This window comes from Crinia signifera, chromosome 1, assembly GCF_055691185.1.
Source record: "Crinia signifera chromosome 1, ASM5569118v1, whole genome shotgun sequence".
Classification (NCBI taxonomy): Eukaryota; Metazoa; Chordata; class Amphibia; order Anura; family Myobatrachidae; genus Crinia; species Crinia signifera.
This window is the reverse complement of record NC_139217.1, coordinates 175,622,165-175,638,746: the sequence shown is the minus strand read 5'-3', so window position 1 is coordinate 175,638,746 and position 16,582 is coordinate 175,622,165. Positions and strand designations below refer to the sequence as shown.

The 16,582-nt window shown below is 44.3% G+C and overlaps 1 protein-coding gene across 1 annotated transcript in view; it reads right to left on the bottom strand.

Annotated features, from left to right (window-relative positions):
• MCUB (mitochondrial calcium uniporter dominant negative subunit beta) overlaps positions 1 to 16,582 on the bottom strand; it is a 112,033-nt gene that overhangs the window by 12,565 nt on the left and 82,886 nt on the right. Inside the window, exons 5-7 of the mRNA XM_083177944.1 lie at positions 14,217 to 14,377; positions 5,619 to 5,822; positions 2,757 to 2,873 (exon numbers count right to left, since the gene is read on the bottom strand). Coding sequence (XP_083034070.1) covers positions 2,757 to 2,873; positions 5,619 to 5,822; positions 14,217 to 14,377 — 482 coding nt within the window. The remainder of the gene's footprint in view (positions 1 to 2,756; positions 2,874 to 5,618; positions 5,823 to 14,216; positions 14,378 to 16,582) is intronic.

Genomic DNA, 16,582 nt, shown 5'->3' with positions numbered 1-16,582 from the left:
CCCCACTTAAGTGATACATGTCAGATTTGAAAAAAAGGGCTCTGTCAGGAAGGCAAAAACAGGCTGTGTCAGGAAGGGGTTAAGTTGGGATGCGGTCATTTGGTCGAATGCATTATGGTCGAATGTCATTACATAGAATCCATTAGGTCGAATTGCTAAAAGGTCGACATGATTCTAGGTCGACATGGGAAAAGGTTGAAATGATTCTAGGTCGAAAGGTCATTAGTTCGACAGGTCATTAGGTCGACAAGGTCATTAGTTCGACATTGTCTAGGTCGACATTCACAAAGTCGACATGGGGTTTTTCACTGTTTTTTGAGCCGACATGTGCTGACAGGCGGTATTTCATGCCCTACCATCCACTAGGGCGTGGTGGGAGAATAAAATAGTGTGCCGAGCGTAGCGAGGCACCGTGCCCGACGCATCGCGAGCGCAGCGAGGGGATGCAGTGCACTTTAAACTGTGTCCATGTCGACTGTGTTGACATTCAGGTAAAAAAACAGTGAAAAACCCCATGTCGACTTTGTGAATGTCGACCTAGACAATGTCGAACTAATGACCTTGTCGACCTAATGACCTGTCGAACTAATGACCTTTCGACCTAGAATCATTTCTACCTTTTCCCATGTCGACCTAGAATCATGTCGACCTTTTAGCAATTCGACCTAATGGATTCGATGTAATGACATTCGACCATAATGCATTCGACCAAACGATCCCAACCCATTAAGTTCTATCAAAGTTGGTTTATGGTAGTAAGTAACACACTGATGCTTTTCCAGCTATAAATGTGTTACAGTAGCAGTCCTGGAGCTTGCTTGCTCTCTGCTGGCATGCACAAGGCCTTGCTGGTCCTTGTCACATGGGAGGAATTAACCCAGACTATGCTGCTGGTAACAAAATCCGGGCCAAATCTCTACCATGTGCCAGTGAATGAGCATTTTTTAATTATTTTATTGGGTGGTAGCCAATACCCCTGTTATAACACCGGAAGCATAAAACGATATTTTTCCCCGATGTTTCACAAATGTTCTTTAATTGGCTAAAACATGGCTGCTTTCAGGGGGTTTTCAGGAACATGCCAATTTATCTAGCTCTATCATAATTTCAACGTATTACAACATATGTGACAGACCATGCACCTACAATAATAATTGGGTTGTCGAATCAGGATAATCTAGTGTGAAGTAGTTATAGGACAGGATGTACCAAGCCTTTGTGGTTTCTATCCCGCCACTTACCACACTATGGGTGTAATTCAGAACATATCCGTCAGATATGATATGTCTGAGCCCAGTGACCATGTCAACGCCACACCGCCAACCACATGTGCACGGCTGCAAATCTGATCACAGGCATGCATAAGGTGAAAATCAGCCATACTCAGTGCTGCAATGGCCAACAACTCCTGGAAAATGCTGCATTACCGCTCCCAAAAGCAGGGTGTTAATCATGTGCGGTCATTCGACAATCGGCAGTGCTGCAATTTCGCAGATCTGCGTTCCAATCTGAATCAGGCCCTTTGGGTCTAATTCAGACCTGATTGTAGGGCATATTTTGTTTGAAAATGGCCAAAACCATATTGCAGGTAGGGCAAATTTAACATGTGCAGAGAGAGTTAAGAGGCATTCACATGGGGTGAATTCAGGCCCTTTTGTAAGCACTCTGATTAGAATGCTTAAAGAAGGAGCACTGAACTTTCTGTGTGTATGCGCTGTAATGCTGCCGATGTGCAGTCCCGTGTGGCGGTATCGTTGTCTGGGTAAGCTAGTGCTTGCACTGGCTTTCCCCAGATCGAAGGCTTTGCCCATTATAAAAAGAGGCAAAGCCCGGCTCAGCATGAACGTTCAGCACACAGCATCGCAGTGTGCTGAGCGGGTGTCCCACTATGTGCTGAGTGTTCAGGCTACAGCATTTCAGTTGGCACAAAAAGCAGAGTCGCCCTTTGTGTACATGGCTTTACATTGGGTGGGGTGTGTTCAAACTGAAATCAAAATTAATGTTTAAAAATAAAGCAGACCGTATTTACCCTGCACAGAAACAAAATAACTTACCCAAATCTAACACACTATGCATGTTACATTTGTCCTCCTATAGTGTAACATTTGTTAGCAAAGGGAAAAACAAATGTGCCCTGCGATCATGTCTAAATTAGGCCCTTTGGGCCTAATTCAGACCTGATCCCAAAGCACACTTTCTTAACTAGACAAACCATGTGCAGGTGGGGTAAATGTAACCTGTTCAGAGAGTAAAGGTGCACATACAGGGAGTGATAACTCTGTGCTTTTTTAACTGGATTGCATTGCATCTAGTTCAAACACGCATGCGATATGTTAAAGCACCTTACATTTTGAACTAGATGCAATCTAGTTCAAAAAGCACAGACAGCACATAATTTATGTGCTGTGTGAGGGGATGTGCGCAGGAGTACGCATCTCATCGCTTCATGTATGGTCATCTTTAGATTTGAGGGAGTTAAATTGTTTCTGTGCAGGGTAAATACTGCACATTAGATTTCCGTTTGAACACACCGCACACAAATCTAACTCACTCTGCACATGTTACATCTGCCCCACCTGCAGTGCACATGGTTTTGTCCATTTCAGAAAAAATGTGCTTTGTGATCAATTCTAAATTAGGCCCTACAGTATATCATCATTGCTATTCAGAAGCAGGATTATGTCGTTTGGGCAACACAAATATAGAACAAATAAGCTACAACAAGAAAGAGAAGGGAACATCAGGATGGACAATACCTCTGTAACCTCGTTTCTCAATTTGTTGTACTTCGCCACATCAAAGTGATGCTTCTTGGCTCTTTTGTAGAAGATATGTAGGAACTGGCGGTCTCTAATATCCGGATACACATAATCCTACAACAGAGGCATACAGATATTACTGGTATAAATGCTAAGAAGACAATTTCAAATCAACCAATATAGGGTGTAACAACATTTTAACGGGTCAATTTCAAAGGGTGGGTCCTTTAAATGGCGTTTCCACACTGTTGTCAGAACTACAACAAACAACCCTAACAGCCTGAACTTCCACATTCTTGTCTTGCCACAACTCAGGAGGTACCGTGTGTGTGTGGAGATAAAGCCGGAGATACCGGGATCGCAGCAATAAGCTGCTCTTACTCGTGACCACAACTGAATTGATCCATAAAAATTGTTACGTTTACATTCTAGAGATCGGGAAGGATTCTGAGATGCGGCTGCTTTTTTGTTTGGCTGCAGACAGCCACAGTGGTTTATATTGAGGTTGATGTGACTGCATGTGGAAGCATATGACGCCTACTGCTCTGAAAATAGCAGCCATAACGGTACTCTTTACCTAGAACGGTGCCCGCGATTAGCATCGCGGGCGTCGGGGGTAAAAAATCGCGGCCATCGCGGGTACATAAAAAACGGGTGCGACGCGATGCCCGCGATTTTCCCATAGGGATCAATGTTAAAAGTCAGATTGGACGCGATTTTAGTGTTAAATGCCTCAATGCCCGCAATTTTTACATAGGAAACAATGTTAAATGGGCCACAGAGCCCTAATAGTCCCCTGAAGTCTTAAATGGCCCCCACAATTTTTAACGCCACCCCACGATCAACGTGAACCCGAAGCGTGGCGAGCACAGCGAGCCCGCGAGGGGCGGCGGTACGTGTCCTCCGACCTTTTCATACCCCCACTATCCACGTCGGCGTGGAGTTGAGAATAGAATAGTGTGGCGAGCGCAGCGAGCCACCGAGCCCGAAGCGTGGCGAGCGCAGCGTGCCCCGCGAGGGGACGTGGATACCTTCACAGTTATACGCGTCCCCTCGCTGGCTTCACAGGTGTCCGTGGCGACGCGGACACCTGTGAAGCCCACGAGGGGATGCGTTTACCTGTGAAGGTATCCGCTGCGCTCGCCACGCTTCGGGCTCGGTGGCTCGCTGCGCTCGCCACACTATTCTATTCTCAACTCCACGCCGACGTGGATAGTGGGGGTATGAAAAGGTCGGAGGACGCGTACCGACGCCCCTCGCGGGCTCGCTGCGCCCGCCACGCTTCGGGTTGACGTTGATCGTGGGGTGCCGTTAAAAATTGTGGGGGCCATTTCAGACTTCAGGGGGACTATTAGGGCTCTGTGGCCCATTTAACATTGTTTCCTATGGAAAAATCGCGGGCATTGAGGCATTGAACACTAAAATCGCGTCCAATCTCACTTTTAACATTGGTCCCTATGGGAAATCGCGGCCATAACTAAGGATTAGTATCAGGACCTACCATGCTGAGTACACCTGATACAGATGTCCCATCTCACTGTGCATGAGCTCTGCTGTTGACCGACAAGCCCAATAACATGGTTGTTGCCAAGTTACCACTCAAATGTGCACATTTCAGAGTGTAAATCTACTCCACAAAAACTGACATTTGAAAGCTTCAGGAGATTAGAAGAAGTGGTGATCACAGTGAAATCTTTCTGTACATCAACTGGGGCCATAGCAGCGGTGGTGCAGCTGCTGCTGTCGCTCCAAGCACAACATCCTGGAGATAGAATGGCCACTGGCCATCCCTCAGCCATGATGCCAACCTAAAGAGGCCACAGTGTAGTGCAAGGCACCCGCCCTGTTTGGTAGCTCCTCTGCTCATGCCAGTGTCTATGCACATCCATGTTAATGATAGCCACAGTATTGTGAGGTGTCATGTCCAGGAAGATAAATAACTGCAAAGAGAAGCACCTCTGCAACCAGCCTGTCACCAGTCCCCCTTGGTCATATTAATATAGATGCCCCCACCGCCCACCTGGGCTCTGCACTGACCCCATGCCAGGCTCCTGCCCACTCAGTACATATTTTTAGATTTAAATCTCCTATATTTCAAATATAAATTTCAAAACCAAATCTTGGCCAGGCAGGTCCACTGCCATCTTGCTGTGGAAGGGGAGGGGATTACCAGTGCTTTCTCTCATTTGTGGGACTAAACGGTGTTATTGTTTAAACATCACCTTATCACCTACAAGCCCATTGAAGAGCACTACCAATAATCTCTTACTTAGAGCATAAAAAGGTTGAGAACTGAACCAAAGTTTACAATCAGCTGCAAAAACAAATAGAAATGCAATGCCAGGTACCGGACAGCAGGATAGGATGTTTACTCATATTTGTGAATGTGATTAGCAGCTCTTTAGAAAGGAAAGAGACTTAAAACCAGGGGTTAAAGTGTGTGAGGTGCGTAATTGTAGGTGGAACCAATTCCACCGCCTCCACAGCCCTGCACAGTAATTTCAACAGGAAAACATGCTTCACCACCCACATCAATAGATGATTCAGGTGGCATTCGTGTCAATAACGAGCTGAAGCCACCTCCCCCTTCTAAGGTCCTGGGGACTCCATGGTTATCCTCCACCTACGGTCAGCCATTCCTGGTACTCAAGTACAAATGAGTTCCATCAGCTCTCCAGGAGCACTTTAACCCCTGCTTAACACGCAGTTATTTTCAATACATGATGATTCTAGGCAGCCTTTTGGTTTCTTACAAACACATTACATATTCATTGCATATTACGGTTCTAAAATATGGTCTGCATTTTATCCAAGACCTTTATTGTAAAATCAGTATTCAGATTCTAAAATTGGACTCACCACATTGGTTAGGAGAAAGTAGGAGTAAAAGGCTATGACACTTCCATATGTGATGAAGTATGTCACGGGTTCCATGATATCCCAAGAGTAGACCCACCAGGTAAGCCAGGCCAGAGCCCCACCCTGTGCAGACAGGTATGCTAGCCCAATCCACTTCAGACGTGTGGTTTTGGCATCAGATACAGCCATTAAATTCATCTTCATCTAAAGGAAAGTGAATGGAAATATACTTTGATGGCAATATACCAAATACTTTTAGTGCAAATAGTAATTTTTCTATCAAGTTCTCCATTTGATAATAGAAGCTAGGTTATATCATAACTGGCTAATTAATGTTATAAATACTTTACTTTTTATTTAATGACTAATTACTTCACACCTCTGTGAAAATACAACTTATATAATTTGATCGTTCACCCTTCAAATTAGGAAAGATTCTACATCCCAGCAAAAAAAGAACACTTCCTGTAAGAATTTGTATGTACTAACAGAAAAAATGTGCATTTTGTTAGATTGCAGCGCTCAGCGTCTGTCTCCATACACTGTCTAGTGTGCAGTTTACAGACTACCTTGTCCCCTTGCAGCAACGTAGCTAGGCGTCACCCTGAGTGACAGCTCGCTTAAGCGAATAGCAGGGCAGAGACCCCTGACCCTGCTGGCAGCGTTCCCCTTCCTGTTAGGAAGTCCCCGCGTGATAGTGTGCCTCAGAGCGTGTGTGACCCCATCCATGCTGTTTGTAGCTCCACGTGCACCGGAGCGCATAGGAGTAAGCCCCGCTGTAATCCCGTTACAAGCGTGACCTTTGCACAGGGAGATCCATCATCATTGGCAGCAGCGACGACTGGGAGAGATACCGCAGCGTAAACCAGTTAACTGTCATTAACCCTGCACAAGCCAAATGCTACAGCTAAGTAACAATCAGACACTGTGATTCCCAATGTACCAGTTGTATTACTGCCTGAAGTTAACTGCAAAAGTACTGTTGTAACCTACAAGCCTGCCACTTGAATAAACCCTTCAATTGGTTATATCTTCTAAGTGTGAGGTCTGACAACCACACTGCACGTACTTATAGACACTCTGCCAATAGGTTATGGGCCCAGCACGTCACGTGCGCGAAGATTAACCCCCTGAAGACAAAGTGCTAGCGCAGTACATAAAAGAACACAAAGGAATTATTTCTATATTGCCATTTGTGGAAGAGTTAACGAGAATGCACAGTACAGGGCATAGCATGAACTTTCCAAAGCTCAAAGGCTCAGAGAATTATACTACATGGAAGTTCGCTATGGAAATGCAGCTTAAGAGGGAGAAGCTATGGAAAGTCACAATAGCCCCAGGAGATAGTCCAAACCCAGAAGAGGTAGACAAGGCCATTGGCACAATAGGCCTGGCTGTGGAGCAGCATGTTTATTCTACTATCTGTGGGAAGGAGTCCGCTAAGGACATGTGGACAACTCTACAAGGTGCTTATGAGAATAAAGGCTTAATGAGAAGGATAAGTCTGAGACGCACACTGTATGGAACAAAGTTGAATGCATGCAAGGACATGAACGATTATATTGATAAGATACTATCGATAGCTCAGCAATTGGCATGTGTAGGAGCAAAAGTGGATGAGGAAGAAGTGGCGATGGTAATGCTGCAGAACTTGACAGAAGAATTTGACTTCCTAGTTGTCGCACTAGAGTCAAATGAAACCAAGCTTACAACTGAAGTTGTGAGAGCCAAGCTACTACAGTTCCAAGAGAGAATCCACAAGGATGCCATGGCTGAGGGTTCTGCCTTAGTAGCAAAGGGTGCGAAACCCAAGAAATGCACATTCAAATGCTATGTGTGCCACAAAGTAGGGCACAAGGCTTCAGAATGCAGGATGAAGAACACTAGTGGCATGCACAAGCGGCATGACAAGAAGAACGAGTCAGCACTGAATGTAACAGACAAGCCAAGGAGGGATCTCTGGTACATGGACTCGGGAGCCTCTAGACACTTCAGCTGCAACAAGGAGTGGTTCAATTCTTTAACACAGTGTACACCCACAACAGTTACCGGGATTGGTGAAAAGGTCCTTACTGCGTCAAATGTTGGGACAATCACAGTGAGACTAAGAATTGAGGGACAGACAGTAGTCACAGATATTCAAGACGTCCTGTATGTACCAGAATTGGGAAGTAACCTCATCGCTATCAGCGTACTCGAGGCAAAAGGCTACAGAGTCCAGTTTGCAAAGGGCAGGTGTATGGTGCACAATGAAAGAGGGACTGTAATTGCTTCAGCAACCCGATGCAACCAACTATACGTCCTAGACACAGATGAATGTGTAGCTTTGGCAGCCTCTGCTGAGAATGAGTCAATGGAGCTCTGGCACAGACGCTTGGGACACTTAGGATATGATAATGTCCAGAAATTAGCTGATGGGATGGCAACAGGAATCACAGTGAAAGACACCGGAAGACCTGTGTGCGAGAGTTGCATAAAAGGCAAGCAGACCCGCAACCCATTTCCCAAGTCAGCAGGCAGAGCAGAATCACAATTAGCTCTGGTGCACACAGATGTGTGCGGACCAATGGAAGAGGAGTCAACCAGTGGTTACAAATACTTCATGACTCTCATCGATGACGCCACAAGAATGACACACGTATACTTCATAAGGAAGAAAAGTGAGGTGGTCAAGAAAATTGTGGAGTACAAGAACCTAGTGGAAACTCAGACGGGCCTAAAGCTAAAGGTCCTGAGATCCGACAATGGGGGAGAGTACGAAAATGGAGAAGTAACCGACTTTCTAAAAAGGCATGGCATAAAGCATCAGCTGACGATGGCCTATACGCCTGAACAGAATGGCGTAAGTGAAAGGGCGAACCGAACAATCGTTGAAAGAGCACGAGCGATGGTGAACGATGCTGGCCTGGAGAAGAGTTTTTGGGCAGAAGCTGTATCTACTGCAGTATACCTGAAAAACAGAACACCTACAGTGGCCGTGAAGGGAAAAACCCCCTTAGAGGCCTGGTCTGGGAAGAAGCCAGACATCAGTCATCTCCGTGTCTTTGGGAGCAGAGCTTATGCGCATATACCAAAGGAGAAAAGGAAGAAACTTGACCCAAAATCAAGACAGTGCATATTGCTAGGCTATTGTGAGGAGAGCAAAGGGTACAGGCTCTGGGATGCAGAGAACAGACGTCTTCTGAAATCAAGAGATGTGATATTCCAAGAAACAGCATCACCCACAAAAGCAAAAGAACAAGAAAAGCAAGCACTAGTAGAGGTGTGTGAAATAGAAAGCATACCTGAAACAGAAAATACTGAAGAAGGAAGCGAACCAACAAACAGAGCTTCTGTAAGAAGGAACAAGGGCATACCAGCTAGAAGATATGAGGAAGAATATGCGAATATTGCTTTCAGTGAACCTCAGAGTATTCGAGAAGCGAAAGCGTGCAGTGATTGGGCGAAATGGAAATCTGCAATAGACACAGAGCTATCAGCACTGAGAGAGAACGATACTTGGACCATAGTAGATAGGCCAAGCAACCGCAAGACAGTCAAGAACAAGTGGGTCTTCTGCAAGAAGTTAAATTCAGACGGAGAAGTTGCCCGTTACAAAGCCCGTCTTGTTGCTAAGGGATACACACAGAGATCCGGAATTGACTATGGGGAGATATACTCACCTGTATAACACTCTCAGGTTAGTAATTGCAGTCGCCACCTTACAAGACTTACTGCTATACCAACTAGACTTCGACTCAGCGTTCCTAAATGGAGAGCTACTTGAAGAAATCTATATGGAATCGCCAGATCATTATAATGAGGATGAACTTCAGACAGAAAAGGTGTGTCTTCTGAAGAAATCCATATACGGTCTAAAGCAGAGTGGTCGTTGCTGGTACATAAAATTGGACACAGTACTACTTGAAATGAATTTTATTAGATCAGAGACTGACCACTGCCTTTATCACAAAACTCTAGGAGAAAAGTTGTTCATCATAGCAGTCTATGTGGATGATATACTTATAGCAGGTCACGAAGATCACATCACAAGTGTGAGAGATCAACTAAAACAGAGATTCAAGTTGAAAGACTTAGGTCCAGCCAATCACTTGTTGGGAATGAGAATTGTTCAGAACCTGCAAAAGGGAACAGTCACAGTCGACCAACAAATGTACATCGAGGTAACAATCTTGAGGTATGGGATGGCGGACTCCAAGTCAGTAAATACACCAATTGACAAAAGCATCAAGATTACAAAAGGTATGTCACCAACCACACCAGGAGAAGTAGAGGAAATGCAAGATGTTCCTTACAAGAACGTGGTTGGAAGTCTTATGTATGCAAGTATTGGAACCCGTCCAGACATCACTCATGCAGTCAGTCGGGTGAGCCAATTTGCAATAAATCCTGGAAGACAACACTGGATCGCAGTGAAGAGGATTCTGAGATACCTAAAAGGTACAAGTTCCTTGAAATTAAAATTCGCCAAGACAAGCAATTCAAATTTGAAAGTCTTCTGCGATGCCGACTGGGGAGCAGATGAAGATGATCGTCGTTCCCACACCGGTTACCTGTTCACACTGGCTGGAGCAGCAGTTAGTTGGGCGAGTAGAAAACAACCAACCGTTGCTCTCTCAACAACTGAGGCCGAATACATGGCTCTTACAGAGACATCAAAAGAAGCACTCTGGATCAAAGAGACTTTGTGTGAGTTAGGTCTACTTTATGAAGAAGAGACTATCAGTATCGCATGTGATAACAGGGGAGCAATAGATCTTTCCTGTACTACCAAGCACCATGGAAGGTCGAAGCACATCGCGATAAGACACCACTTCATCAGAGAACTAGTGGAGAACAAGTCCATCGATGTTGAATACATTGCAAGTGAACAGAATGTTGCTGACATGCTCACTAAAGGACTGTCGTCAAACTTGCTTATTAAGTTCGTGAAGGACTGTGGACTTGTCTAAGTTCAAAAATGTTGATTTGAAGTTTTGATGTTCTGAATGTCTTTTTCTCTCTAACCATATTTTCGGTTACAGGTATTACAAAAGGACAAAGTATTGTATTAAGTTCTTTTATGTAGCCGAAGACAGCCTTGAGCGAGGGGGAGTGTTAGATTGCAGCGCTCAGCGTCTGTCTCCATACACTGTCTAGTGTGCAGTTTACAGACTACCTTGTCCCCTTGCAGCAACGTAGCTAGGCGTCACCCTGAGTGACAGCTCGCTTAAGCGAATAGCAGGGCAGAGACCCCTGACCCTGCTGGCAGCGTTCCCCTTCCTGTTAGGAAGTCCCCGCGTGATAGTGTGCCTCAGAGCGTGTGTGACCCCATCCATGCTGTTTGTAGCTCCACGTGCACCGGAGCGCATAGGAGCAAGCCCCGCTGTAATCCCGTTACAAGCGTGACCTTTGCACAGGGAGATCCATCATCATTGGCAGCAGCGACGACTGGGAGAGATACCGCAGCGTAAACCAGTTAACTGTCATTAACCCTGCACAAGCCAAACGCTACAGCTAAGTAACAATCAGACACTGTGATTCCCAATGTACCAGTTGTATTACTGCCTGAAGTTAACTGCAAAAGTACTGTTGTAACCTACAAGCCTGCCACTTGAATAAACCCTTCAATTGGTTATATCTTCTAAGTGTGAGGTCTGACAACCACACTGCACGTACTTATAGACACTCTGCCAATACATTTTCCGTATGTACTAAATGCCAGCTGCTGTGTTTCCAATGCTTCTTTCCACATCGGTGCTGTCAGAGGGATCCCACTGGATCCCTCCCCAGCATTCCCTGTGATCAACACATCCTTCTGCGCATGCGCAGAGGTAATCCTGCTCAAACACAGAAGTCCATCCAGGGACCACCAGCCATCACCTCTTATTGGGAGAGCTGCTCTTCTGCTATTCGCATATGTTAGTACACATGTGATTTGCACTGGCTGGCTAATAGCCCCTGGACTTCTGTGTTTATGACCCGGAAGTCCAACTTTGCTTTCATAGGATAAAGCCAGCTTTTCCTGGCATTATCATCCACATTGGAAACCTGGAGGCTAGGGCTTATTATGTATGATAAATAAGGTAAAACTTGGAAAACAGGGTCTTTACCACATTTTTCCATGAGTACATCCTGTCCAAAGACTGAGATTTTATCTCCCTGCTTATTTGAATTTTTGAAATGGTCCAGTTAAACAAGTGGCAAATATAAAATGGATCAGCGTGAGGGTGAGTTAGGTTAAGGCACTAAGGGGAGGGTGAGTTAGGTTAAGGCACTAAGGGGAGGGTGAGTTAGGTTAAGGCACTAAGGGGATACATTTAGGGTTATGCACTAAGAGACAGGGTTAGGGTTAGAATACTTCCCAAGACAAGTATCAGGATTCTGCGCATCCGGATGTCGCTGTCAATCTTCTGACTGCCAGCATCCCAAGCACCAGGATGCCCGATACATACCTTTATGAAGAGGTCTAGACATAGCCAGAGCCCCTGGGCTACTGAAACAATGGACAAGACACAACCTATGGACTGAAAGAGTCCTGGAAATAATGTATGAATGTAAGAAGGGATGGAACTCCCAGAGGCAACGGAGATGCCTGCCTTTAGGTTCAAATCTTGGCTTTTTCCTGGCTGGTGGCTTAAGAAGCCAACATCAGGTTTCAGTCACACAAAAAATCCTCATTCTTTCAGCCGAGAAACATAGCCAGAATCAAGCACTTAATGCCCTCAGAAGATCTTCCTTAAGACATTCATGCATTTCTACCATCACACCTAAACTACTTTAATGCCCCCTACCATGGTCTCACATCAAAAGAAAATGGCTGCTTGTAGCTAGTACAAAATGCATCTGCCAGGCTATTAACCAACCAGCCCCATTCCAGCCATAGAACACCCATTATTTATGCTGTCTACTGGCTAAATCTAAGATGGTGAATCGTTTTCAAGATTGGTTGCTCACTTTCAAAGCTCTACATATACCAGGGCCCACGCTACTTGAAGCAGCTTCTGATTCTTAACTGTCCTGCTTGCTACAGTGATCTGTAGATAATGTTCTATTAGCAGTACCTCTAGAATATCCCAGAATTTATTAGGTCGGTTGACTTTCAGCTTTGTGGCTTAGGCTATATGGAGCTCGCTTCTCCCTATAGTTTGAGAAACCTCCACTTTAGAATTCTTCTAAAATAGATTGGAGACTTACCCATTTACTCAGCATTTCACCAATATATACTGTTGAGCTTATTTTGTACTGTAAATGTAAATTTAAAGCACTTTGAGTCCCATTAGGAAAAAAGAGGGTACTTGTGTAGTTTCACGGCGCCCGATATATCAGATGCGATATATTGCCCGATATCAGATGCGATATATCGATGTGATCCAATGCGATTTTTTACCTGTTCATAACCCCACTATCCACTACACATGGAGATGATTTTATATAGTGTGGCAAGCGCAGCGAGCCACAGAGCCCGAAGCGTGGCGAGCCCTGCGAGGGGATGCGGATTACTGTGCTCTCCACACTATATAAAATTCAACTCCATGCGTAGTGGATAGTGAGGTTTAAAAAAAAAAAAATCGCTTTAATGTAATGTGGCTAGGCAAAAGGTCTGCCTACACCAACTTTTGTGTCGGGCCTGGCCTACATTTAATTTGGCCCTGGCTACTTGGGGAAGTTTCAAGATTTATTTTTTATATGAGGGCCACTTTAAAATGCTTACACCCTTTAAACCAAGAACATTCCCCTTTCATAGTAGGATTCCATTTCTGGCCATGCACACTTTAATATCCAAGCAGATCTCAGTAAATGATTTCATATTGGGTTGTGTGTGGCACAATAGAAAAAGTTTTGCCTAGTAAACACATTAAAAATAAACTCAAACAGAACATTATATAGCCTGTCCATATAAAAAAAAATGTTGAATCTTGCGCAATTTGACAACCAATATGTATTCTTTATATACTCTTTAACACGGTGGAAATAAAGGGCTACTGAAGTCTTTTTCAACAAAGAAAACCAAAAAACTACTGTATATTAAAATGTCATATGGTGTTTACACATGGGGCCAGATGTATCAAGCTTCAAAAGTGATAGAATGGAAAGTGATAAACAGCCAGCCAATCAGTTCCTACCTGTTATTTTTCAAACCCAGCCTGTGACATGGCAAGTAGCAGCCGATTGGCTGGCTGTTTATCACTCTCCATTTTATCACTTTTGAAGCTTGATACATCTGGCCCCAAGGTTTGGCATGAGATTTTGACTATATAGTCAAAACCGCATCGGGATGCCATGCAGATCGCACAGGGTTTTTTTACCTTGTGCTCCTGATGCGCTCTGCCGCACAGCAAAAATCGAAGCCAGATAGACAGGGCTGAATTGACTATATAGTACAGATCTGTACTATATAGTCAAAATTGCATGTCTCATGGCTTGCTCTGAGATTCAATCCCGATGCGATCAGATAGCTTGACCGTCGACTGCGTGTACACACCATTACAGGTACTGTCTGCCTGCAATCTAATCTGATCCCTAACAAAGAGATCCAACTATGTATCTCATTCCCATAAACAGAATTCTATTAAAATATAAAACAAAAATCCTTGACATTAACACAAGTTAGCTGACCTGTTGCAGTGGCTGCAGCTCTTCATTCACGGCTTCCAACCTCTGTAGAAGAACCTGCTCTTTCTTAAGCAAGTATTCATTTGAGTACAGAGCTGTATACATGCTGTGCACCAAGCTTTTCGTAGTGTCCATCTGTCCGGAGTCCTGAATCTGCAGCGTTTCTGAAGGAAAGCAGCGGACATTATATTTGATCTTTGTCTCTATAAATAACTTGCATGCAACTGGGATATTGACCAATATAATGTTTGAAGATATTGACTAATATAATGTTTGAAGTAAAGGAAACTGATTCTGTAGGCTTAATTCACTGGAAAATTCCAATGGATTTCAAGAATCTACTATAGCAGTACACAGTAAAATATTCCCAATATTTTTGATTTACTGTTTAACCATTTATGACCCATTGCAGTTTCCAATGGTTATGGTATTTTACCTTTGAGAAAGCTGCTAGACGCAGTGAAGCGCGTCAGAAGTGCTGTTGCCCATCTTGCCACCTTTTAAAATTTTGGATTGAAGTCCGAACCAGCCCAGCAGAGGATTACACCTCCACTGACCCCCGCATTACATCATTGGGGTACCTAAAGACTCTATGGACGACCGTATCCTCTGGATACTTGTGGTATCTATCAAACTGTCCTCAAAATCAATTCCTGTGGATGTCGGTAATTTGTGCCATCTAGGGCCAACCACCAGGACTCAAGGACAATACCTACCACCAACTCATCTATCCGATAAGGAGCGGTAACTATTTCCAGCTTAAATAATGCTGTTTTAGTGTGGAAAAAAGGCTTTTAACCCGCATATTATAGTGTGTTGTTCATCAATCCTTCTTTTTAATCAAGAATTTTCAATGTGCTATTATATTGTTGCATAACTTATGCTTATATTAAATTGTTATTATTGTAAAGATTATCCAATTTCCTCATTAATTGTTTTTAGCGCTGCTACCTTCCCTTTTTTTTCATTATGGTATTTTAGATGTACAATGTCTAGGTCTACAGTTATATGGTCGACAGGGAAAAGGTCGACATGAGTTTTTCATGTTTTGGTGTCTGTGTTGACATAGACTGTGTCCATGTCGACCTAAGTATAGTGCGTCCCATGTTGACCTTTTGACAATGTTGACCAATAGTGACCTTATGACTGCCGACCTAGAGTCAATCTATCATGAGTGCGGATACCGTTTCCAATGTATCCCAATGACACTGGTCAAGTAGACAGATCAGGCCCTAAGTAACCCCCTAAAAATATAAGGTTTAGTAATTTGGATGATCTTCAATTTTGCATCAAAACATTGGGATTCCTTCTAATTTGATACGCTGATAATTTTACTATCTGCTGAGTATTAAGTGGACATTGGGAACTGAATGGCAATTGTTATCACAATTCCATATATGCAATAATTTTAATAATGCCTATTTAAATGGACAAGGGGTAATAAAGGTTTAGAAGAGGATATGGATGTGATTCTGTGTAGAAGTCTGTAATAGGAAATAATCCTAAAAAACTGATGGCGCTGGTCAGAGCTGCTTGGTTCAATATAAACAAGTTGGGTATGATTTTTGGGTACTTGTGTATCATCACGGCACCAGCCTACACTACGTTTTCAGTGTAGGCTAAGCTACGTTGTCAGCGTAGCCCAAAGGCTGCCTAGGGTAGTCAGCGTAGTGTCCCCATAGCCCAGCGTAGTGTCCCAGTAAAGCAGCGTAGTCAGCGTATTGTCCCCGCCAGCTGCAGCTCTGTCCCCAGCGTCCCTGGCAAGCCTAGTGAGCGCCTCTCACACAGCGCCAGCAACTGCCAGATCCCCTGTGCTGGTGGACGCCGGCAGAGAGGTGCTCAATCTGCCTGAGACGTACAAGCGAGTCCTGCGAGGGTACACGTTATGCGTCCTCCCTACCTGTTCATACCCCCACTATCCACATCGGTGTGGAGTTGATTTTATACAGTGTGGCGAGCGCAGCGAGACAGAGCCCAAAGCGTGGCAAGCGCACACTTTATAACATCAACTCCATGCTGATGTGGATAGTGGGAGTATGAACATGTCGGGAGGACGCGTACCCTGTCCGCTGGCGTGGATAGTGGGAGTGTTTCAGGAACACATTCTCACCTGTCATGTCATGGCTGCGGGAACTCGACGCTGATACTGACAGGGACGCTGATGTCGCGGGAACACTATGCTAACTACGCAACGAGCGCCGTGATAATACACAATTACTGATTTTTGCTGAGCAAAAGAAATCAAGCGCTTGTATATGTTAAAGAGAGGGAGCAGAGGGGAAGGTGATGGTAAGAAAAAAAAGAAAAAACTGAGACCAAACTAATAAACGTAAATAAACTAAGAAAAAAAAATAATGATAAATTCAAAA